Source organism: Ciconia boyciana, chromosome 36, assembly GCF_034638445.1.
Source record: "Ciconia boyciana chromosome 36, ASM3463844v1, whole genome shotgun sequence".
Classification (NCBI taxonomy): Eukaryota; Metazoa; Chordata; class Aves; order Ciconiiformes; family Ciconiidae; genus Ciconia; species Ciconia boyciana.
In genome coordinates, this window is record NC_132969.1 from 239,208 (window position 1) to 261,607 (window position 22,400).

Sequence of the window (22,400 nt, forward strand, 5' to 3'; positions counted from 1 at the left end):
GGAGGAGCAAAATGTGGGGGGTGTGGGGCAGGAGGGGGATGTGGGGCAGAATGGGGAGGTGCTATGGGGCAGGAGGAGCAAAATGCAGGGCGGGGTGTGGGGCAGGAGGGGGTGTGGGGCAGAATGGGAGGCGCTATGGGGCAGGAGGGCGGGGCTGTGGGGCGGGGGGCTGTGGGGCACGCGTCCTCCCGGCCCCGCGCCGTGGGGCAGCCCCACAGCTCCGGCCCCACAGTTCCGCCCTCCTCCCCACCCCGGCGGCAGCAGCGCGGTCACGTGCGCGCGGGGTCACGTGAGCGCGGCGATCACGTGCGCGCGGGGTCACATGACCCGGGGCGCCGCCTCCTCCCCCCGCGGCCATGGCGGAGCAGGAGCCGCTGCTGCCGGGTGAGACCCACAGCGGCCCAGCCCCACAGCGCGCCCCACAACCGGCCCCAGCCCCACAGCCCGCTGCCAGCCCCACAGCCCGCCCCATAACCTGCCCCATAGCTCGCCCCCAGCCCCACAACCCGCTCTCGGACTCGTAACCAGCCCCATAAGCTGCCCCCAGCCCCATAGCCAGCCCCATAACTTCCTCTTAGGCCCCCAGCCAGCCCCATAACCTCTCGTCAGCCCCATAGCCAACCCCATAACTTCTCCTCAGACCCACAGCCAGCCCCATAAGCTCCTGTCAGCCCCATAACTTCTCCTTAGACCCCCAACCAGCCCCATAAGCTCTCACCAGCCCCATAACTTCTCCTTAGACCCACAGCCAGCCCCATAACTTGTTGCTAGACCCACAGCCAGCCCCTAACCTCCCGCCAGCCCCACAGCCAGCCCCTAACCTCCCGCCAGCCCCACAACTTTTTCTTAGACCCACAACCAGCCCCATAACCTATCCCCTGAGCCCCGCCCCACACCCTGCCCCACTCACCCTCCCCCACCCCTCCCCACAGCCGAGGACCCCCGCAGCCGCCGAGCACCCATTGGAGGAACGGAGCCGCTTTCTGGTGAGGGGCCCGCCCATAGCACCTGCCCCATAGCTCCCGCCCCATAGATCCCGCCCCACTGATTCCCCCCCCCCAGGATCCTGGGGCTCTGCAACAACCTCCCCTACGTGCTGATGCTCAGCGCCGCCCGCGATATCCTGGAGCCCCGCCAGGGGCGCAGGTGGGTTCCTGCCCCTCCCCCACCCCGCCCCTCCCCCACGGCTGCCCTCCCCCACCCACGCCCCGTGGTTTCCCTCCCCCCCCCCAGGTGTCGGCGCCCCACAGGAACGGCTCCGGCTATGACTGCAACCCCGTCTCCACCGGGGTAAGGGGCGGGGCTTGGGGGTGGGGCTCGAGGGGCGGGGCTTGAAGGGGTGTGGCTATGGGGGGCGGGGTCTGGGTAGGGGGCGGGCCCTACGGTGGTTGGGTGGGGCAGGGGCTGTGGTATGGGGCTGCCCCATAGCGGGGTTGGTTGAGGGGGGCGTGGCGCCGTGGGGCTGCCCCCCGTCTGTGGGGCTGCCCCCCATCTGTGGGTCACGCCGCCGGTCTGTGGGGCTGCCCCCTGTCTGTGGGGCTGCCCCCCGTCTGTAGGTTGCTGCCCCCCAGTCTATGGGGCAGCTCCTCTCTCCATGGGTTGCTTCTCATCTGGGGGTCTGCCCCACACCTGGGGGTCAGCCCCAATCTGTGGGTCACTCATTTTCTCCATGGGGCTGCTCCACATCTATGGGTCATTGCCTCGCCCCATAGAATCTCCCTGCCTCTATGGGTCACCCCCCATCTGTGGGTCACTCCTCCAACCCGTGGGTCAGCCCCCCAACCCATGGGTCACCCCCCAACCCGTGGGTCAGCCCCCCAACCCGTGGGTCACCCCCCAACCCATGGGTCACTCCCATCCGTGGGTCAGCCCCCCAACCCGTGGGTCACCCCCATCCGTGGGTCAGCCCCCCAACCCATGGGTCACCCCCAACCCGTGGGTCAGCCCCCCAACCCGTGGGTCAGCCCCCCAACCCATGGGTCACCCCCATCCGTGGGTCACCCCCCAACCCATGGGTCACCCCCCAACCCATGGGTCACCCCCATCCGTGGGTCAGCCCCCCAACCCGTGGGTCACCCCCCAACCCATGGGTCACTCCCATCCGTGGGTCAGCCCCCCAACCCGTGGGTCACCCCCATCCGTGGGTCAGCCCCCCAACCCATGGGTCAGCCCCCCAACCCGTGGGTCAGCCCCCAACCTGTGGGTCAGCCCCCAACCCATGGGTCAGCCCCTCATCCGTGGGTCAGCCCCAACCCATGGGTCACCCCCATCCGTGGGTCAGCCCCCAACCCGTGGGTCACCCCCAACCCGTGGGTCAGCCCCCAACCCATGGCTCACCCCCATCCATCCATGGGTCACCCCCATCCGTGGCTCACCCCCATCCGTGGGTCGCCCCCATCCATGGGTCACCCCCATCCATGGGTCGCCCCCCATCCGTGGGTCGCCCCCCATCCATGGGTCACCCCCCATCCATGGGTCGCCCCCCATCTGTGGGTCGCCCCAGGCGGTGCTGCTGGCCGACATCCTCCCCACGCTCCTCATCAAGCTGGTGGCTCCTTTCGTCGTCCACCTCCTGCCCTACAAGTAAGCGCGGGCGGGGCCGAGACGTGTGGGGCAGCACTTGGGGGGCCCGGCCCGGCCCCCCCCCCGGGTTCCCCCGACCCCCGCCCCCTTTCTCGCCCCACAGCCCCCGCGTGGTCGTCGCCGCTCTCTGCGCGTGGGGCAGCTTCGCCTTGGTGGCCTCGGCCGCGGGCGTGGCCGTCGGCTTGGGGGGTGCGTATGGGGCCGGGGAAGGGTGTGGGGCGGACGCCGTGGGGCCGGCGTCACGAAGTTGGGGGGGATGACGATGTGTGGGGCTGGCCCCATAGGCGTGGTGTTGGCCACCGCCGCGCCGGGGCGGGGGGAGGTCACCTTCCTGGCGCTCGCCGCCGCGTACCCCAGGTATGGGGGGACGCCGTGGGGCTGGGGACGGTGTGGGGCTGGGGGATGATGTGGGGCTGGGGAGGGTGTGGGGCTGGGGAGGGGGTGTGGGGCTGCGGGGGTGTGGGGCTGGGGAATGATGTGGGGCTGGGGGGTGTGGGGCTGGGGATGACGTGGGGTTGGGGGACAATGTGGGGCTGGGGGGTTGTGGGGCTGGGGGATGATATGGGGCTGGGGGGTGTGGGGCTGGGGGATGACGTGGGGTTGGGGGGACATTGTGGGGCTGGGGGATGATGTGGGGCTGGGGGGTTGTGGGGCTGGGGGACTCTGTGGGGCAGGGGAGACTCTGTGGGGCTGGGGGGTGATGTGGGGCTATGGGGATGATGTGGGGCTGGGGGGAGATGATGTGGGGTTGGGGAGTGGTTGTGGGGCTGGGAGGTGCTATGGGGCTGAGGGAACAATGCGGGGCTGGAAGGGTGCTATGGGGCTGGACAGGAGCATGTGGGGCCGGAGAGTGACTGGGGGCTGCTATGGGGCTGGGAGGTTAGTTGTGGGGCTGGGGGCGATGTGGGGCTGGAAGGGTGCTATGGGGCCGGGCCAGAGGGGGTGGGGCTGGGGGCGCTGATGTGGGGCTGGGGTTGCATGGGGGGGAACGCCGTGGGGCGGCGCCGTGGGGCAGAGCCGTGGGGCAGAGCCGTGGGGCAGCGCTCCCCCCCGGCAGGCTGGGCCTCTCCTGCTGGTCCTCGGGGACGGGGGCGGCGGGGCTGGGGGGGCCCTGGCCTATGGGGCGCTCCTGCAGGCCGGGCTGCCCCTCCCCCGCGCCCTCCTGCCCGCCCTGGCCGTGCCGCCCCTCACCCTCCTCAGGTACGGGCTGGGGGGCGGGGAGGGGGGGTCCCGGGGGTCCCCCTCGCCGTGGGGCAGAGCTGTGGGGCAGAGGCGTGGGTCTCGGGCATCGCCGTTGTTGTGGGGCAGAGCCGTGGGGATCTGCTGTCCGTGTTGCTGGGGGGCAGGGATGTGGGGCAGGGATGTGGGGTAGAGCCGGGGGCAGGGATGGAGGTTCCAGGGGTCCCCCTTGCTGTGGGGCAGAGCTGTGGGGCAGAGGTGTGGGTCGCAGATGTTAATGTCGCTGTGGGGTGGGGATGGGGGACAGGGATGGGGGTTCCAGGGGTCCCCCTTACTGTGGGGCACAGCTGTGGGGCAGAAGTGTGGGTCACAGGTGTTAATGTCGCTGTGGGGCAGGGATGTGGGGCGGGGATGTGGGGCGGGGATGGGGGTCCCAGGGGTCCACCTTGCCGTGGGGCAGAACTGTGGGTCGCAGATGTTAATGTTGCTGTGGGGCGGGGATGGGGGACGGGGATGGGGATCCCAGGGGTCCCCCTTGCTGTGGGGCAGAACTGTGGGGTAGAGGTGTGGGTCGTAGGTGTTAATGTCGCTGTGGGGCAGGGATGTGGGGCGGGGATGGGGGTCCCAGGGGTCCACCTTGCCGTGGGGCAGAACTGTGGGTCACAGGTGTTAATGTCGCTGTGGGGTGGGGATGTGGGGCGGGGATGGGGGTCCCAGGGGTCCACCTTGCCGTGGGGCAGAGCTGTGGGGCAGAGGCATGGGACAGAGCTGTGGGTCTCAGACATCCATGTCACTGTAGAGCCGGGATGTGGGGCAGAGCCATGGGGTAGGGATGTGGGTCCCAGAGGTCCACCTTGCTGTGGGGCAGAGGTGTGGGTCTCAGGCATCCCTGTGTCTGTGGGGAGCAGAGCCGTGGGGCAGCCCCATGTACCCTGACCCCCTGTTTTCTCGCTCCCCTGCCCCATAGCTACTTCTTCCTGCTGGGGCCCCCCCCGCGCCCCACGGAGCCGCCCCCCCCGGCCGTGGGGCTGACGCTGGGGGAGAAGTGGCGGGTGACAAAGGTGAGGGGGGACCCTGGGGGGGATGTGGGGCTGGGGGGAGCTGTGGGGCTGGGGGGATGTGGGGCTGGGGGGATGTGGGGAATGTGGGGGTGTGGGGGATGTGGAGTTGAGGGAACTGTGGGGCTGGGGGGGATGTGGGGCTCGGGGAGTTGTGGGGCTCGGGGAGTTGTGGGGCTGGGGAAGCTGTGGGGCTGGAGAGGGGATGTGGGGTTGAGAAGATGTGCGGCTGGGGGGATGTGGGGCTGGCAGGGAGCTGTGGGGCTGGAGGGATGTGGGGCTGGGGGAATGTGGGGCTGGGGGAATGTGGGGAATGTGGGGTGTGGGGGATGTGGGGTTGAGGGAACTGTGGGGCTGGGGGGATGTGGGGCTCAGGCAGTTGTGGGGCTCGGGGAGTTGTGGGGCTGGGGAAGCTGTGGGGCTGGAGAGGAGATGTGGGGTTGAGAGGATGTGGGGCTGGCGGGGAGCTGTGGGGCTGGGGGGATGTGGGGCTCGGGAAATTGTGGGGCTGGAGAGAGGATGTGGGGCTGGAGAGAGGATGTGGGGCTGGCGGGGATGTGGGGCTGGGGGAATGTGGGGCTGGGGGGATGTGGGGCTGGGGGAGCTGTGGGGCTGGGGGGTGCCCGGATGTGTGGGGCAGCGCCCCCCCTCCCCCAGGGCGTCCTGCGCCAGGCCGGGCCCTTGGCCCTCGTCTACTTCGCCGAGTACTTCATCAACCAGGGGCTGGTGCGTGGGGGCGGCCGTGGGGCGGCCGTGGGGCTGGGGGGAGCTGGGGGCTGGGGGATGTGGGGCTCGGGGGGAGCTGGGGGCTGGGGGCTGGGGGTTGTTGTGGGGCTGGGGGAGCTGGGGAGCTGTGGGGCTGGGGGATGTGGGGCTGGGGGGCGGGAGGGTGGGTGCTGTGGGGCTGGGTGCTGTGGGGCTGGGGGTCACGGGGGTGGAGTGGGTGCTATGGGGCTGGAGTGCTGTGAGGGAGCTGCTGTGGGGCAGGGGGGTGCTATGGGGCAGGCACAGTGGAGCTGAGGTGAGTGCTGTGGGGCAGGAGTGCTATGGGGCTGGGGCGGTGTTGTGGGGCTGGGGTGGGTGCTATGGGGCAGGCAACATGGGGTTGAGGTGCGTGCTATGGGGCAGGTGTTGTGGGGCAGGAGTGCTATGGGGCTGGGCTGTGTGGGGCTGGGGTGGGTGCTATGGGGCTGGGAGCTGCTATGGGGCAGGCACCATGAGGTTGAACTGGGTGCTATGAGGCAGGTGCTGTGGGGCAGGAGCGCTATGGGGCTGGGGCGGTGCTGTGGGGCTGGGGTGCCTGCTATGGGGCAGGCGCTACGGGCCCGAGACGCGCGCCGTGGGGCCAGCCCCACGCCTCCCCCTCTTCTCTCCCAGCTCGAGCTCCTCTACTTCCCCGCCTCCGTCCTGACCCACGCCGAGCAATACCGCTGGTGAGCCCCCCAACCACGAACGGGGGGGGGCGGGGGGGCCGTGTGGGGCGCGCCGTGGGGCGCGCCGTGGGGCAGCCCCCCATGTCCCTGCCCCACAGGTACCAGCTGCTCTACCAGGCCGGCGTCTTCGCCTCCCGCTCCTCCCTGCGCTGCCTCCGCCTGCGCCGCCTCTGGCTCCTCGCCCTCCTGCAGGTTCCCTTCGCGAATCAGTGGGGCGGCCCCATAGCGCGCCCCATAGCCTGACCCGCGCCTTGCCCCACAGATGCTGAACGCTCTCCTGCTATTGGCCGCCGTGGCCGTCCCCTTCCTCCCCGGATTGGCCGCGGCTTTCGCCGTGGTGGGGTGGGAGGGGCTGGTGGGGGGCGCGGCCTACGGCAACGCCTTCCTCAACGTGGCCCTAGAGGTGGGTGTGGGGCGGGGGGAGGGGAAAGTGTGGGGCAGGTGTGGGGCAGGCCCCCTAAGTGAGGCGGGCGGGGTCGTAGGCGGCGCCCGAGGGGCGGGACTTCGCCATGGCGGTGGCGGCGACGGCCGACACGGTGGGGATCGCGCTCGCCGGGGGGGCGGCGCTGGGGGCCCACGGCTTCTTCTGTCGAGGGGGCTGACCCACGGCGGGGGAGGGGCCGGCGAGCCATGGGGCTGCCCCACGGCGGAGAGGAGGTACGGGAGCCACGGCTCTGCCCCATGGTGGAGCGGAGGGATGGGAGCCATGGCTCTGCCCCACAGCGGGGGAGAGAGGTGGGACCCACAGCGGGGGAGGTAGGGGACCCACGGCTCTGCCCCACGGCGGGGGGAGAAGTGGGACCCACGGCAGGGGGAGGTAGGGGACCCACAGCTCTGCCCCACGGCGGGGTGGGGGAGAGGTGGGACCCACGGCGGGGGAGGTAGGGGACCCACGGCTCTGCCCCACGGCGGGGGAGAGAGGTGGGACCCACGGCAGGGGGGAGGTAGGGGACCCACGGCTCTGCCCCACGGCGGGGGGGAGAAGTGGGACCCACGGCAGGCGGGAGGTACGGGACCCACGGCTCTGCCCCACGGCGGGGGAGAAGTGGGACCCACGGCAGGGGGGAGGTAGGGGACCCACGGCTCTGCCCCATGGCGGGGGAGAGAGGTGGGACCCACAGCAGGGGGGAGGTAGGGGACCCACGGCTCTGCCCCACAGCGGGGGGGAGGTACGGGACCCACAGCTCTGCCCCACGGCGGGGGTGGGGGGGAGAGGTGGGACCCACGGCGGGGGGGGAGAAGTGGGACCCACAGCAGGGGGGAGGTAGGGGACCCACGGCTCTGCCCCACAGCGGGGGGGAGGTACGGGACCCACAGCTCTGCCCCATGGTGGAGCAGAGGGATGGGAGCCACGGCTCTGCCCCACGGCGCGGGGGAGAGAGGTGGGACCCACAGCGGTGGGGAGGACTGGGACCCACAGCGGGGGGGAGGTACGGGACCCACGGCTCTGCCCCATGGCAGGAGGGAGGGATGGGACCCACAGCTCTGCCCCACAGAAAACGGGACATGTGGGACCCACAGCTCTGCCCCATGGCAGAGAGGAGGTACAGGACCCATGGCTCTGCCCCACGGTGGAGCAGAGGTACGGGACCCACGGCTCTGCCCCACAGCAGGGGGGAAATGTGGGACCCATGGTTCTGCCCCATGGTGGAGCAGAGGTACGGGACCCACAGCTCTGCCCCACAGCACAGGGGGAGGTACAGGACCCACGGCTCTGCCCCACGGTGGAGCAGAGGTACGGGACCCACGGCTCTGCCCCACAGCAGGAGGGAGGTATGGGACCCACGGCTCTGCCCCACGGTGGAGCAGAGGTATGCAACCCCCAGTTTTGCCCCACGGCGTGGGAGGGAGGTATGGGACCCACGGCTCTGCCCCACGGCAGTGGGGAGGACTGTGACCCACAGCAGAGCGGAGATACAGGACCCACGGTTCTGCCCCACGGCGGTGGGGAGGACTGCGACCCACAGCAATGGGGAGACCCAGGACCCACATCTCTGCCCCACAGCTGTGGGCGGACCTGGGACCCACAGCAGCAGAGAGACAAAAGACCCACAGCTCTGCCCCACGGCGGCAGCGAGTCTCGGGACCCACGGCTCTGCCCCACAGCAACGTGGACCCCCCAGGACCCACAGCTCTGCCCCACAGCAACAAGGAACCTCGGGACCCACAGTCGTGCGCCGCAGAGGCCAGGCTCTGCCCCACGGCAACATGGACCGCTGGGACCCACACCTCTGCCCCACGGCGGCCTGAACCCCCGGGACCCATGGCTTTGCCCCACGGAGCTCAGGGGCCCCCAGCTCTGCCCCGTGGCGACACAGACTCTTGTGACCCACGGCTCTGCCCCACAGCGGCATGAACTCCTGGGACCCACGGTTCTGCCCCATGGCGACACAGACTGCTGTAACCCATATCTCTGCCCCATAGAGCCTTGGGACCCCTGGCTCGCCCCATGGCAACACGGACTCCTGTGCCCCACAGCTCTGCCCCACAGAGCCCCAGGCCCCACGGCTCCGCCCCAGGGCAGCACGGACTTCCGTGACCCACAACTCTGCCCCACAGCAGCCTGAACTCCTGTGCCCCACGGCTCTGCCCCACGGCAACACAGACTCCTGTGCCCCACGGCTCTGCCCCACTGCAGCACAGACTCTTTGTGACCCACATCTCTGCCCCACGGTGGCATGAACTCTTGTGACCCACACCTCTGCCCCACAGAGCCTTGTGCCCCACGGTTCTGCCCCACAGTATCACGGACTCTTGCGACCCACATCTCTGCCCCACGGCAGCCTGAGCCCCTGTGCCCCATGGCTCTGCCCCACGCTGACCCAGACTCCTGTGCCCCACAGCTCTGCCCCACAGAGCCCTGGGCCGCATGGCTCTGCCCCACAGCGACACGGACTCCTGTGCCCCACAGCTCTGCCCCACAGCGCCCCGTGCCCCACGGCTCTGCCCCACGGCGACGCGGACCCAATAAACCCATTGACCCCGCCCGGCTGCTGACCCCGGGGGGGGCGTGGCTTTTTTTGAAGGGGCGTGGCTTTTTTGCTGGGGGGGCGTGGTCCGGGGGGTGGGGCCCCGCCAGGACTCGGTTTCCCATCGGTCCCCGCGTGGAGGTGGGGGGGTGGGGCGTGGGGGCGGGCCTGTGACGTCACTTCCGCGCGCAGGCGCCATCCGCTCGCGGCCCGGAGTCGGGAAACGTCGCTGCTGCCGCGTGCGAGTGCGGGGGGGAGGGGCGATGGGGGGCGGGGAGGTGTGGGGCGGGAGGGGGGGGTCTATGGGGCGGGGGAGGGGGCAGAGCTGTGGGGCCAGGGGATCCGTGGGGCCCGGGGAGGTGGGGGGAGCGGGGCTGTGGGGCCTGGGGAGCTGTGGGGTTGGGTAAGGTGTGGGGCGGGCGGATCTGTGGGGCAGGGGGAGCTGTGGGGCCGGGGATCCGTGGGGTGGGTGGGGCTGTGGGGCTGGAGCGATCGGTGGGGTGGGTGGATCTATGGGGCTGGGTACGGTGTGGGGCGGGGGGTCTATGGGGCGGGGGGAGCTGTGGGGCCGGGGGATCCGTGGGGCTGTGGGGCTCGGGGAGGGGGGAGCGATCGGTGGGGTGGGTGGATCTATGGGGCAGGAGGAGCTGTGGGGCTGGGTGAAGTGTGGGGTAGGTGGATCTATGGGGCTGGGGGATCCACGGGGGGAAGGGAGCTGTGGGGCAGGCGGATCTATGGGGCTGGGTAAGGTGTGGGGCAGGTGGAGCTGGGGGCTGTGGGGCTGCGGGATCTGTGGGGCTCGGGGAGGGGGGTAGGTGTGGGGCAGGGGGAGCTGTGGGGCTGGAGGATCCATGGGGGAGGGAGCTGTGGGGCCCAGGGAGCTGTGGGGCTGGGTAAGGTGTGGGGTGGGTGGGGCTGGGGGATCTCTAGGGCAGGAGGAGCTGTGGGGCCAGGGAAGCCGTGGGGCGGGTGGATTTGGGGGGAGCTGTGGGGCAGGCAGCTGTATGGGGAGAGACATGTGGGGCTGGGGGAATCTGTGGGGCTGGCGTGTCTGTGGGGCTGGGGGACGTGTAGGCATTAACATCTATGGGGTGGGGAAATCTTGGGGGCTGCGGGCGGTGTGCAGATCTAGGGGGAAAGGAATCTGTGGGGCAGACAAACCTATGGGGCCAGGAAATCTGTGGGGCTGCCATAGCAATGGGTGTAGCTGTGGGGCTGGGGGATCCATGGGGCAGGCGGGTCCATGGGGGAGTGACCCAGAGATGATTCTGGGGAGCACGAATCTGTGGGGCCAGGGAATCTATGGGGCAGGTGGGTCTGTGGGGCCAGGGAATCTGTGGGGCCGGGGAATCTGTGGCCGGGGAATCTATGGGGCAGGTGGGTCTGTGGGGCCGGGGAATCTGTGGCCGGGGAATCTATGGGGCAGGTGGGTCTGTGGGGCCGGGGAATCTGTGGCCGGGGAATCTATGGGGCAGGTGGGTCTGTGGGGCCAGGGAATCTGTGGGGCTGGGGAATCTGTGGCCGGGGAATCTATGGGGCAGGTGGGTCTGTGGGGCCAGGGAATCTGTGGGGCCGGGGAATCTGTGGCCGGGGAATCTATGGGGCAGGTGGGTCTGTGGGGCTGGGGAATCTGTGGGGCCGGCGAATCTGTGGGGCAGGTACCTCAGGGAGGGAGGGATCCATGGGGCAGCGCCCCAGCCTGACCAGCGCCGGCGAGATGCGCGGAGCCGGGCAGAGCCCCCGCCGTGGGTCCCAGCCCCCGCCGTGGGTCCCAGCTCCGCCGTGGGTCCCAGCCCCGCCGTGGGTCCGACCCCCAACTCCCCCTTTCCAGCCCCACGCCGCCGCCATGTCGCGTTTCTTCACCACGGGCTCCGACAGCGAGTCGGAATCCTCCGTTTCGGGAGACGAATTAGTGACCAAACCCGTGGGGGGCAACTACAGCAAGTAAGACGTGGGGTCCGGCGCGCCGTGGGGCACGCCGTGGGGCCGCCCCACACTTCCCCCCCCCCCTCTTTCTTGTTCTTTCAGACCCATTTTACTGAGCGAGGACGAGGAGGACACCAAACGCGTGGTGCGGAGCGCGAAGGATAAACGGTGCGGAGAGCGGCGGGGAGGCGGGGGGTTGGAACGCCGTGGGGCTGACCCACAGCCGGCCCCATAGATTCGAGGAATTGACCAACCTGATCAAAACCATCCGCAACGCCATGAAAATCCGCGACGTCACCAAGTGCCTGGAGGAGTTCGAGCTGTTGGGCAAAGCCTACGGCAAAGCCAAGAGCATCGTGGACAAGGAGGGCGTCCCCCGATTCTACGTCCGCATCTTGGCCGATTTGGAAGATTACCTTAACGAGGTGTGGGGCGCGCCGTGGGGCGCGCCGTGGGGCGCGCCGTGGGGCGGGGTTTGATGGAGTTTTGGGGGCGGCTGTGTCGTAGCTGTGGGAGGATAAAGAAGGGAAGAAGAAGATGAACAAGAACAACGCCAAAGCGCTCAGCACCCTGCGGCAGAAGATCCGCAAGTACAACCGGGATTACGAGACCCACATCGCTAACTACAAGCAGGTGTGTGGGGCGGGCTATGGGGCAGGCTATGGGGCAGGCTGTGGGGCGGGGGGGAAGCTTTTCTTTCTCCCCACGGCGGCGTTTTGCAGAACCCGGAGCAGTCGGATGAGGACGAGGAGAAGAAGAGCCGGGATTCGGAGGGTGAGCGGTGTGGGGCGGGGCGGGGATGTGTGGGGCAGGGCGGGGATGTGTGGGGCAGGGCTTGACTCCGCCCCCTTTTGGGTTAGGCTCCACCTCTTCGTCCTCGGAGGAGGAGGAGGACGAGGACGGCGTCGGCGCCGCCGCTTTCCTGAAGAAGAAGGAGGCCGGCGGGGACGCGCGCGGGCGCTACCTGAAGAAGATGGAGGTCAGCTTGGGGGGCGGAGCTGTGGGGCGGAGGGGTTATGGGGCTGACCCCTAAGCGCTCCCCCACCCCACGGCAGGCGGAGGACGACGAGGAAGAGGAGTCGGACGAGGAGGAAGATTGGGGCTCCTCCGACTCGGACACGGACTCGGAGTCGGACGAGGACGAGGGGAAGTACACCTCGCTGGCCTCCAAGTTCTTGAAAAAGTATGGGGCGCCCCATAAGTGTGGGGCAGGGGGGGCGGGGGGGTGGCGCGCCCCCTAACTTGTGGGGCCGGGCACGGCAGGGACGAGGACAAGAAGGGAGGGGAGAAGAAACGGGAGGAGAAGGCGAAGAAGAAGCACGACCGCAAGAGCCGCAAGTACGAGGAGGAAGAGGAGGACAACGAGGGCGGCGAGTGGGAGAAGGTGAAGGGCGGCGTCCCCCTGGTCAAGGTGAGGCGTGGGGCGGAGGTTGGGGGGCGCGCCGTGGGGCGGGCGCCCCCTAAGTTGGTGCGGCTTCCGCGTAGGAGAAGCCCAAGATGTTCGCCAAGGGGACGGAGATCAACCACGCGGTGGTGGTGAAGAAGCTCAACGAGATCCTTCAGGCGCGGGGGAAGAAGGGGACGGACCGGTGAGGAGCCCGCCGTGGGGCCGGCGCCGTGGGGCCGGCGCCGTGGGGCCGAGCCCCGCTTTTTTCCTTCCCTTTGTCGCGCAGGGCGGCGCAGATCGAGCTGTTGCAGTTGTTGGTGAGCATCGCCAACGAGAATAATTTGGGGGTGGCGTTGGAGGTGAAGATTAAATTCAACATCATCGCCTCGCTCTACGACTACAACCCCAACCTGGCGACCTACATGAAGGTGGGGATGTGGGGCGGGATGTGGGGCGGGATGTGGGGCAGAGGCTCAAGGGCTTTGTAATTACTTGGGGGGCAGCCGGAGATGTGGCAGAAGTGCCTGGGCTGCATCGAGGAGCTGCTGGACATCCTCTTCGCCCACCCGGAGATCTTCATCGGGGAGAACATCGTGGAGGAGTCGGAGAACCTGGGCAACCCCGAGCAGGTTGGGGGGCTGGGGCGGGGGGACTTGGGGGGGGACTTGGGGGCTGGGGGGGGAGTTGGGGGCTGGGGAGGGAGATGAGGGGCTGGAGGGGGAGTTGGGGGCTGCGGGGGACTTGGGGGCTGGAGGGGGGACTTGGGGGGCTGGAGGGGCGGTTGGGGGAGTTGGGGGCTGGAGGGGGACTTGGGGGCTGGGGGAGGGAGTTGGGGGCTGGAGGGGGAGTTGGGGGGCTGGAGGGGCGGTTGGGGGCTGGAGGGGGCAGTTGGGGGGCTGGGGGGAGTTGGGCTGGGGGCAGTTGGGGGCTGGGGGAGGGAGTTGGGGGCTGGAGGGGCGGTTGGGGGACTGGGGAGGCAGTTGTGGGTCTTGGGGAAGCACTTGTGGGGCTGGAGAAGCACTTGTGGGGCTGGAGGAGCCACTTGTGGGGCTGGGGGACGTGGTTATGGGGCTGGGGGAGCAGTTATAGCTGTGGAAAACACAATTACAGGGCTGGGGGAGGGAGTTGCGGGTCCTGGGGAGGCAGCCATGGGGCTGGAGGAGCACTTGTGGGGCTGGGGAGGCCGCTGTGGGGCTGGAGGAGCACTTGTGGGGCTGGGGAGGCCGCTGTGGGGCTGGGAGACGTAGTTATGGGGCTGGGGGAGCAGTTACAGCTCCAGAGAAGACAATTACAGGGCTGGGGGAGGCACTTGTGGGTCTTGGGGAGGCACTTGTGGGGCTGGAGGAGGCACTTGTGGGGCTGGAGGAGCCACTTGTGGGGCTGGGGGACGTGGTTATGGGGCTGGGGGAGCAGTTATAGCTGTGGAAAACACAATTACAGGGCTGGGGGAGGGAGTTGCGGGCCCTGGGGAGGCAGCCATGGGGCTGGAGGAGCACTTGTGGGGCTGGGGAGGCCGCTGTGGGGCTGGAGGAGCACTTGTGGGGCTGGGGAGGCCGCTGTGGGGCTGGGAGACGTAGTTATGGGGCTGGGGGAGCAGTTACAGCTCTGGAGAAGACAATTACAGGGCTGGGGGAGGGAGTTGCGGGTCTTGGGGAGCCAGCCATGGGGCTGGAGGAGCACTTGTGGGGCTGGAGGAGGCACTTGTGGGGCTGGGGGACGTGGTTATGGGGTTGGGGGACGTAGTTATGGGGCTGGGGGAGCAGTTATAGCTGTGGAAAACACAATTACAGGGCTGGGGGAGGGAGTTGCGGGTCCTGGGGAGGCAGCCATGGGGCTGGAGGAGCACTTGTGGGGCTGGGGAGGCCGCTGTGGGGCTGGAGGCTCCGCCCCCTAGCCCGCCGCTGCCCCCCCCAGCCCTACCGGGTGCGCGGCTGCATCCTGACGCTGGTGGAGCGCATGGACGAGGAGTTCACCAAGATCATGCAAAACACCGACCCCCACTCCCAAGGTGAGCCGAGCCCCGCGGGTCGGCGCCGTGGGTCGCGCCGTGGGTCGGCCGCCCCCTAAGTGGCGCTCCCGTAGAATACGTCGACCACCTGAAGGACGAAGGGCGGGTGTGCGGCATCATCGCCCGCCTGCAGCGGTACCTGCAGGAGAAGGGGACGACGGAGGAGCTGTGCCGCGTCTACCTGCGCCGCATCCTCCACACCTACTACAAATTCGACTACCGCGCTCACCGCCGTGGGGCGGGCGAGCCCCGGGCGTGGGGCGGGGAGGAAGGAGGCGGCGAGGAGGAGGAGGAGGAGAAGGAGGAGGAGGAGGAGGAGGAGGAGGACTCGGCGGCGCTGATGGAGCGCCTCTGCAAGTACGTCTACGCCAAGGACCGCACCGACCGCATCCGCACCTGCGCCATCCTCTGCCACATCTACCACCACGCCCTGCACAGCCGCTGGTTCCAGGCCCGCGACCTCATGCTCATGTCCCACCTGCAGGACAACATCCAGCACGCCGACCCCCCCGTCCAGGTCAGCCCCTATAGACCCTATAGACCCCTATAGACCCCCATAGAGCTGTCTAGACTCCTACAGAGCCCTACAGACCCCTGTAGAGCCCTAACAACATCCAGCACGCCGACCCCCCCGTCCAGGTCGGCCCCTGTAGACCCTGTAGGCCCCTATAGACACCTATAGACTCCTATAGACACCTATAGATTCCTATAGACACCTATAGACCCCTATAGAGATGTCTAGACTCCTACAGAGCCTTATAGAGCCCTACAGACCCCTGTAGAGCCCTAACAACATCCAGCACGCCGACCCCCCCGTCCAGGTCGGCCCCTGTAGACCCTGTAGGCCCCTATAGACCCTGTAGACCCCTATAGACCCCTATAGACTCCTATAGACCCCTATAGATTCCTGTAGACCCCTATAGACCCTATAAACCCCTATAGAGCTGTCTAGACTCCTACAGAGCCTTATAGAGCTCTACAGACCCCTGTAGAGCCCTAACAGCGTCCAGCACGCCGACCCCCCCGTCCAGGTCGGCCCCTATAGACCCTATAGACCCCTATAGACACCTATAGAGCTGTCTAGACTCCTACAGAGCCCTACAGACCCCTGTAGAGCCCTAACAACATCCAGCACGCCGACCCCCCCGTCCAGGTCGGCCCCTGTAGACCCTGTAGGCCCCTGTAGACCCCTATAGACTCCTGTAGACACCTATAGATTCCTATAGACACCTATAGATTCCTATAGACACCTATAGACTCCTATAGACCCCTACAGAGATGTCTAGACTCCTACAGAGCCTTATAGAGCCCTACAGACCTCTGTAGACCCCTAACAACATCCAGCACGCCGACCCCCCCGTCCAGGTCGGCCCCTGTAGACCCCTATAGAGATCTATAGACCTCTATAGAGACCTATAGATCCCTATAGACTCCTATAGACCCCTATAGAGCTGTCTAGACTCCTACAGAGCCTTATAGAGCTCTACAGACCCCTGTAGAGCCCTAACAACATCCAGCACGCCGACCCCCCCATCCAGGTCAGCGCCCCTGTAGACCCCTATAGACTCCTATAGACCCCTATAGAGATGTCTAGACTCTTACAGAGCCTTATAGAGCCCTACAGACCTCTGTAGACCCCTAACAACATCCAGCACGCCGACCCCCCCCGTCCAGGTCGGCCCCTATAGACCCTGTAGACCCTGCAGACCCCTATAGACCCTATAAACCCCTATAGAGCTGTCTAGACTCCTGCAGAGCCTTATAGAGCTCTACAGACCCCTGTAGAGCCCTAACAACATCCAGCACGCCGAGCCCGCGGTCCAGGTCGGCCCCTATAGACCCTATAGACACCTATAGACCCCCATAGAGCTGTCTAGACTCCTACAGAGCCCTACAGACCCCTGTAGAGCCCTAACAACATCCAGCACGCCGACCCCCCCGTCCAGGTCGGCCCCTGTAGACCCCTATAGAGATCTATAGACCTCTATAGAGACCTATAGATCCCTATAGACTCCTATAGACCCCTATAGAGCTGTCTAGACTCCTACAGAGCCTTATAGAGCTCTACAGACCCCTGTAGAGCCCTAACAACATCCAGCACGCCGACCCCCCCGTCCAGGTCGGCCCCTGTAGACCCTGTAGGCCCCTATAGACCCTGTAGACCCCTATAGACACCTATAGACTCCTATAGACACCTATAGATTCCTATAAACCCCTATAGACACCTATAGACCCCTATAGACCCCTATAGAGATGTCTAGACTCCTACAGAGCCTTATAGAGCCCTACAGACCCCTGTAGACCCCTAACAACATCCAGCACGCTGACCCCCCCGTCCAGGTCAGCCCCTATAGACCCTATAGACTCCTATAGACCCCTATAGAGATGTCTAGACTCCTAGAGACCCTTATAGAGCCCTATAGAGCCCTACAGACCCCTATATACTCCTGCAGACCCCTTTATACTCCTGTAGAGCACTGTAAAATCTTACAGACTTTTATAGAGCCCTATAGATCGCTATATACCTATATAGAGCCCTACAGACTCCTATATACCTGCATATACTCTTATATACCCCTATAGAACCTTACAGAGCTCTACAGAGCCCTGTAAACCCCTATAGCCCCCTGCAGTGCTCTGTAGATTCCTATAGAGCCTTATATAGCCTTACATATGCTTACAGACCCCTATAGAGCCCTACAGACCCCTATAGAGCCCTGTACGCCCCTATGGACCCCTGTAGACCCCTATAGACCCCTACAGACCCCTATAGACTCCTACAGAGCCCCATAGAGCTCTCTATAGCCAGCGGTTTGCAGAGGGGGGTTGGCCCGCGTCGCCCCTTCTGCCCCCCAAGTGCCCGCGGGGTCCCTATGGGGCAATGGGGGGGTCCCCTCTGCCCCCCAAGTCCTTCACCCCCATCCCCATAGCGTTCTCCTTCCAGCTCCCTGCCCCCCAAGTCCTTCACCACCCCCATCTCCCCAGGGTTCCTCTCCCCCAAGTCCTTCACCACCCCATCTCCATAGGGTTCCTCCTCACCCCCAAGTCCTTCACCCCATCTCCATAGGGTTCCTCTCTGCCCCCAAGTCCTTCACCCCATCTCCATAGGGTTCCTCCCCACCTCTCTGCCCCCCAAGTCCTTCACCCCATCTCCCCAGGGTTCCTCCCCCCCAAGTCCTTCACCCCATCTCCATAGGGTTCCTCCCCCCAAGTCCCCCAAGTCCTTCACCCCATCTCCATAGGGTTCCTCTCTGCCCCCAAGTCCTTCACCCCATCTCCCCAGGGTTCCTCCCCCAAGTCCTTCACCCCATCTCCATAGGGTTCCTTCACCCCATCTCCATAGGGTTCCTCCCCACCTCTCTGCCCCCAAGTCCTTCACCCCATCTCCCCAGCATTCCTTCACCCCATCTCCATAGGGTTCCTCCCCACCTCTCTGCCCCCCAAGTCCTTCACCCCATCTCCCCAGGGTTCCTCCCCCCCAAGTCCTTCACCCCATCTCCCCAGCGTTCCTCTCTGCCCCCCAAGCCCTTCACCACCCCCATCTCTGTAGGGTTCCTCTCTGCCCCCCAAGTCCTTCACCCCATCTCCCCAGGGTTCCTCTCTGCCCCCAAGTCCTTCACCCCATCTCCCCAGGGTTCCTCCCCCAAGTCCTTCACCCCATCTCCCCAGGGTTCCTTCACCCCATCTCCCCAGGGTTCCTCCTCACCCAAGTCCTTCACCCCATCTCCATAGGGTTCCTCTCTGCCCCCCAAGTCCTTCACCCCTCTCCCCAGCGTTCCTCCCCGCCCCAAACCCCCCATAACCCCGCGCCCCCTTCTCCCCCCAGATCCTCTACAACCGCACCATGGTCCAACTGGGCATCTGCGCCTTCCGCGAGGGCCTCATCAAGGACGCCCACAACGCCCTCCTGGACATCCAGTCCTCGGGGCGCGCCAAGGAGCTGCTGGGGCAGGGCCTGCTGCTGCGCAGCCTGCAGGAGCGCAACGCGGAGCAGGAGAAGGTGGAGAAGCGGCGCCAGGTCCCCTTCCACATGCACGTCAACCTGGAGCTGCTGGAGTGCGTCTACCTGGTGGCGGCCATGCTGCTGGAGATCCCTTACATGGCGGCCCACGAGTTCGACGCCCGCCGCCGCATGATCAGCAAGCAGTTCCACCACCAGCTGCGCGTGGGCGAGAGGCAGCCGCTGCTCGGTGCGGGGCAGGCCGTGGGTCGCGCCGAGATCTGCGCGGGGGGGCGGACCCTGCCGGGGGCGGGGGGCGGACCCCTAAGCGGGGGGCGGACCCCTAAGGGGGTTTTTTCTGCGCCTCCCAAGTCGTTCTTCTGCTTCCTAAGTGGGGGGTTGCTGCCCCCTGAGTCTTTTCTTCTGCCCCCTAAGTCTTTTCTTGTGCCCTCTAAGTCTTTTCTTGTGCCTCCTAAGTGATTCTTCTGCCCCCTAAGTGATTCTTCTGACACCTAAGTCATTTCTTCTGCCCCGAATGATTCTTCTGACCCCTAAGTCTTTTCTTGTGCCCCCTAAGTCATTTCTTGTGCCCCCTAAGTCATTTCTTGTGCCCCCTAAGTCATTTCTTGTGCCCCCTAAGTGATTCTTCTGACACCTAAGTCATTTCTTCTGCCCCCTAAGTGATTCTTCTGACGCCTAAGTCATTTCTTCTGCCCCCTAAGTGATTCTTCTGCCCCCTAAGTCATTCTTCTGCCCCCTAAGTGATTCTTCTGCCCCCTAAGTGATTCTTCTGACACCTAAGTCATTTCTTCTGCCCCGAGTGATTCTTCTGACCCCTAAGTCTTTTCTTGTGCCCCCTAAGTCTTTTCTTGTGCCCCCTAAGTGATTCTTCTGACACCTAAGTCATTTCTTCTGCCCCCTAAGTGATTCTTGTGCCCCCTAAGTCTTTTCTTGTGCCCCTAAGTGATTCTTCTGCCCCTAAGAGATTCTTCTGCCCCCTAAGTGATTCTTCTGCCCCTAAGATATTCTTCTGCCCCTAAGATATTCTTCTGCCCCCTAAGAGATTCTTCTGCCCCCTAAGTGATTCTTCTGACGCCTAAGTCATTTCTTCTGCCCCCTAAGTGATTCTTCTGCCCCCTAAGTGATTCTTCTGCCCCCTAAGCGGGGGGTCTGACCCCTAAGTGGGTTTTTCTGCCCCCCCGCAGTTGTTCTTCTGCCTCCTAAGTGGGGGTTTGCTGCCCCCTAAGTCATTTCTTTTGCTCCCTAAGTCATTTCTTCTGCCCCCTAAGTGATTCTTCTGCCCCCTAAGTGATTCTGACTCTTCTGCCCCTAAGTGATTCTGACTCTTCTGCCCCCTAAGTCATTTCTTCTGCCCCCTAAGAGATTCTTCTGCCCCCTAAGAGATTCTTCTGCCCCCTAAGTGATTTCTTCTGCCCCTAAGAGATTCTTCTGACCCCTAAGTGGGGGGGTCTGACCCCTAAGTGGGTTTTTTCTGCCCCCCCCCCCCCCCCCAGTCATTCTTCTGCCTCCTAAGTGTGGGTTTGCTGCCTCCTACGTAATTTTTGCTGCCCCCTAAGTGATTTCTTCTGCCCCCTAAGTCTTTTCTTCTGACCCCTAAGTGATTCTTCTGCCCCCTAAGTGATTCTTCTGCCCCCAAGTGATTCTTCTGATGCCTAAGTCATTTCTTCTGCCCCCTAAGAGATTCTTCTGCCCCCTAAGAGATTCTTCTGCCCCCTAAGTGATTCTTCTGCCCCCTAAGTGTTTTTTTCCGCCCCACAGGACCGCCGGAATCCATGCGGGAACACGTGGTGGCGGCGTCCAAAGCGATGAAGATGGGCGACTGGAGAACCTGCCACCGCTTCGTGGTCAATGAGAAGATGAACGGGAAGGTGTGGGACCTCTTCCCCGAGGCCAAGAAAGTCCGCGCCATGCTGGTCAGGTCTGTGGGGTGGGGGCGCTGTGGGGCGGGGGCGCTGTGGGGCGGGGCCTGTTGTCTTGCATCCTTCAACCTCCATCTTGTGTCCTTCAACCTCCATCTTGTGTCTCCAACCTCCATCTTGTGTCTCCAACCTTCGTCCCGCGTCCTTCAACCTCCATCTTGTGTCTCCAACCTCCATCCCGCGTTCTTCAACCTCCATCCCGCGTTCTTCAACCTCCATCTTGTGTCTCCAACCTCCGTCCCGCATCCTTCAACCTCCATCCCGCGTCCTCCAACCTCCATCTTGTGTCTCCAACCTCCATCTTGTGTCTCCAACCTTCGTCCCGCGTCCTTCAACCTCCATCTTGTGTCTTCAACCTCCATCCCGCGTTCTTCAACCTCCGTCCCGCATCCTTCAACCTCCATCTTGTGTCTCCAACCTCCATCTTGTGTCTCCAACCTCCATCCCGCGTTCTTCAACCTCCATCCCGCGTTCTTCAACCTCCATCCCGCATCCTTCAACCTCCATCTTGTGTCTCCAACCTCCGTCCCGCGTCCTTCAACCTCCGTCCCGCGTCCTTCAACCTCCATCTTGTGTCTCCAATCTCCATCTTGTGTCTCCAACCTTCGTCCCGTGTCCTTCAACCTCCGTCCCACGTCCTTCAACCTCCGTCCCACGTCCTTCAACCTCCATCTTGTGTCTTCAACCTCCGTCCCACGTCCTTCAACCTCCATCTTGTGTCTTCAACCTCCGTCCCACGTCCTTCAACCTCCATCTTGTGTCTCCAACCTCCGTCCCGCGTCCTTCAACCTCCGTCCCGCGTCCTTCAACCTCCATCTTGTGTCTCCAACCTCCGTCCCGCGTCCTTCAACCTCCGTCCCGCGTCCTTCAACCTCCGTCCCGCGTCCTTCAACCTCCATCTTGTGTCTCCAACCTCCATCTTGTGTCTCCAACCTCCGTCCCGCGTCCTTCAACCTCCGTCCCACGTCCTTCCATCTCCGTCCCGCGTCCTTCCATCTCCGTCCCGTGTCCTTCAACCTCCGTCCCGCGTCCTTCAACCTCCATCTTGTGTCTTCAACCTCCGTCCCGCGTCCTTCAACCTCCATCTTGTGTCTTCAACCTCCGTCCTGCGTCCTTCCATCTCCGTCCTGCGTCCTTCCATCTCCGTCCCGCGTCCTTCCATCTCCGTCCCGCGTCCTTCAACCTCCATCTTGCGTCTCCAAGCTCCATCTTGTGTCTTCCATCTCCATCTTGTGTCCTTCAACCTCCACCTCGTGTTCTCCAGGAAGATCCAAGAGGAGTCACTCCGCACGTATCTCTTCACCTACAGCAGCGTTTACGACTCCATCAGGTGACGGGCGGGGCATGGGCGTGGTGTGGGTGGGGCGTTGGATGGGCGTGGCGTGGCTGACTCCTCCCCCTCGTTAGCATGGAGATCCTGGCGGACATGTTTGAGCTGGACCTGCCGACGGTTCACAGCATCATCAGCAAGATGATCATCAACGAGGAGCTGATGGTGAGCCCGTGCCGTGGGGCGGCCGTGGGGCGGCCGTGGGGTGGAGCTTGACTTTGTCCCGCCCTTCTTCCAGGCGTCTCTTGACCAACCGACGCAGACGGTGATGATGCATCGGACGGAACCGACGGCGCAGCAGAACCTGGCGCTCCAATTGGCCGAGAAGTTGGGCAACTTGGTGGAGAACAACGAGCGGGTCTTCGACCACAAACAAGGCTCCTACGGCGGCTACTTCCGAGGTCTGCCCCACATCCTGCCCCACATCCTGCCCCACACCCTGCCCCACACCCTGCCCACCCACCTCACCCATCTCTCCGCCCCACAGATCAAAAAGACGGCTACCGGAAAGGAGACGGCGGCTACTTACGCCGCGGTGGTTACCGTCAACAAGAGCGCGGTTCCAACTACTGAGCCCCACGGCGGCCCCTGCCCCATGGCGCTCCGCCCCACATATAATAAAGCAACTTGGCACCGATTCGCCTCGT

The 22,400-nt window shown here is 65.2% G+C and overlaps 2 protein-coding genes across 5 annotated transcripts; both read left to right on the plus strand.

Moving 5' to 3' along the window:
• The first annotated feature begins 356 nt into the window (after positions 1–356).
• CLN3 (CLN3 lysosomal/endosomal transmembrane protein, battenin) lies at positions 357–8,079 on the plus strand. Its single transcript, XM_072849082.1, is given in 17 exon segments — positions 357–384; positions 487–520; positions 933–986; positions 1,063–1,172; positions 1,238–1,290; positions 2,504–2,583; positions 2,687–2,772; positions 2,868–2,940; positions 3,641–3,684; positions 3,687–3,783; positions 4,730–4,823; positions 5,478–5,546; positions 6,198–6,253; positions 6,352–6,445; positions 6,516–6,656; positions 6,736–6,910; positions 7,940–8,079. Coding segments are annotated over 16 exon segments (1,233 nt in total). The 3' UTR covers positions 6,856–6,910; positions 7,940–8,079.
• Positions 8,080–9,388: 1,309 nt separating this feature from the next.
• Positions 9,389–22,390, plus strand: LOC140645667 (eukaryotic translation initiation factor 3 subunit C-like). 4 transcript variants are annotated; one of them, XM_072849117.1, is made up of 20 exons: positions 9,389–9,467; positions 11,054–11,166; positions 11,251–11,316; positions 11,384–11,573; positions 11,656–11,781; positions 11,871–11,922; positions 12,009–12,127; positions 12,204–12,331; positions 12,412–12,559; positions 12,634–12,737; positions 12,822–12,963; positions 13,039–13,164; positions 14,450–14,543; positions 14,618–15,060; positions 18,370–18,733; positions 20,263–20,422; positions 21,688–21,753; positions 21,831–21,918; positions 21,992–22,154; positions 22,241–22,390. In XM_072849117.1, exons 2-20 carry the CDS (start codon positions 11,069–11,071, stop codon positions 22,324–22,326), a joined length of 2,763 nt encoding a protein of 920 aa, XP_072705218.1. In that variant the 5' UTR covers positions 9,389–9,467; positions 11,054–11,068; the 3' UTR covers positions 22,327–22,390. The 4 variants fall into 4 exon arrangements, with proteins under 4 accessions (XP_072705218.1, XP_072705219.1, XP_072705217.1 ...); XM_072849118.1 differs by having other exon boundaries at positions 9,445–9,463; XM_072849116.1 differs by lacking the exon at positions 9,389–9,467 and having other exon boundaries at positions 10,859–11,166; positions 12,822–12,852.
• Positions 22,391–22,400: the final 10 nt, after the last annotated feature.

Coding starts and splice junctions, on each gene's coding strand:
- LOC140645667 (XM_072849115.1), top strand. CDS start 10,904: ATGGGGCAGCGCCCCAGCCTGACCAGCGCCGGCGAGATGCGCGGAGCC. Junction 11,167..11,250: donor GTGGGGGGCAACTACAGCAA/GTAAGACGTGGG, acceptor TTGTTCTTTCAG/ACCCATTTTACTGAGCGAGG. Junction 21,919..21,991: donor TCATCAACGAGGAGCTGATG/GTGAGCCCGTGC, acceptor CCCTTCTTCCAG/GCGTCTCTTGACCAACCGAC.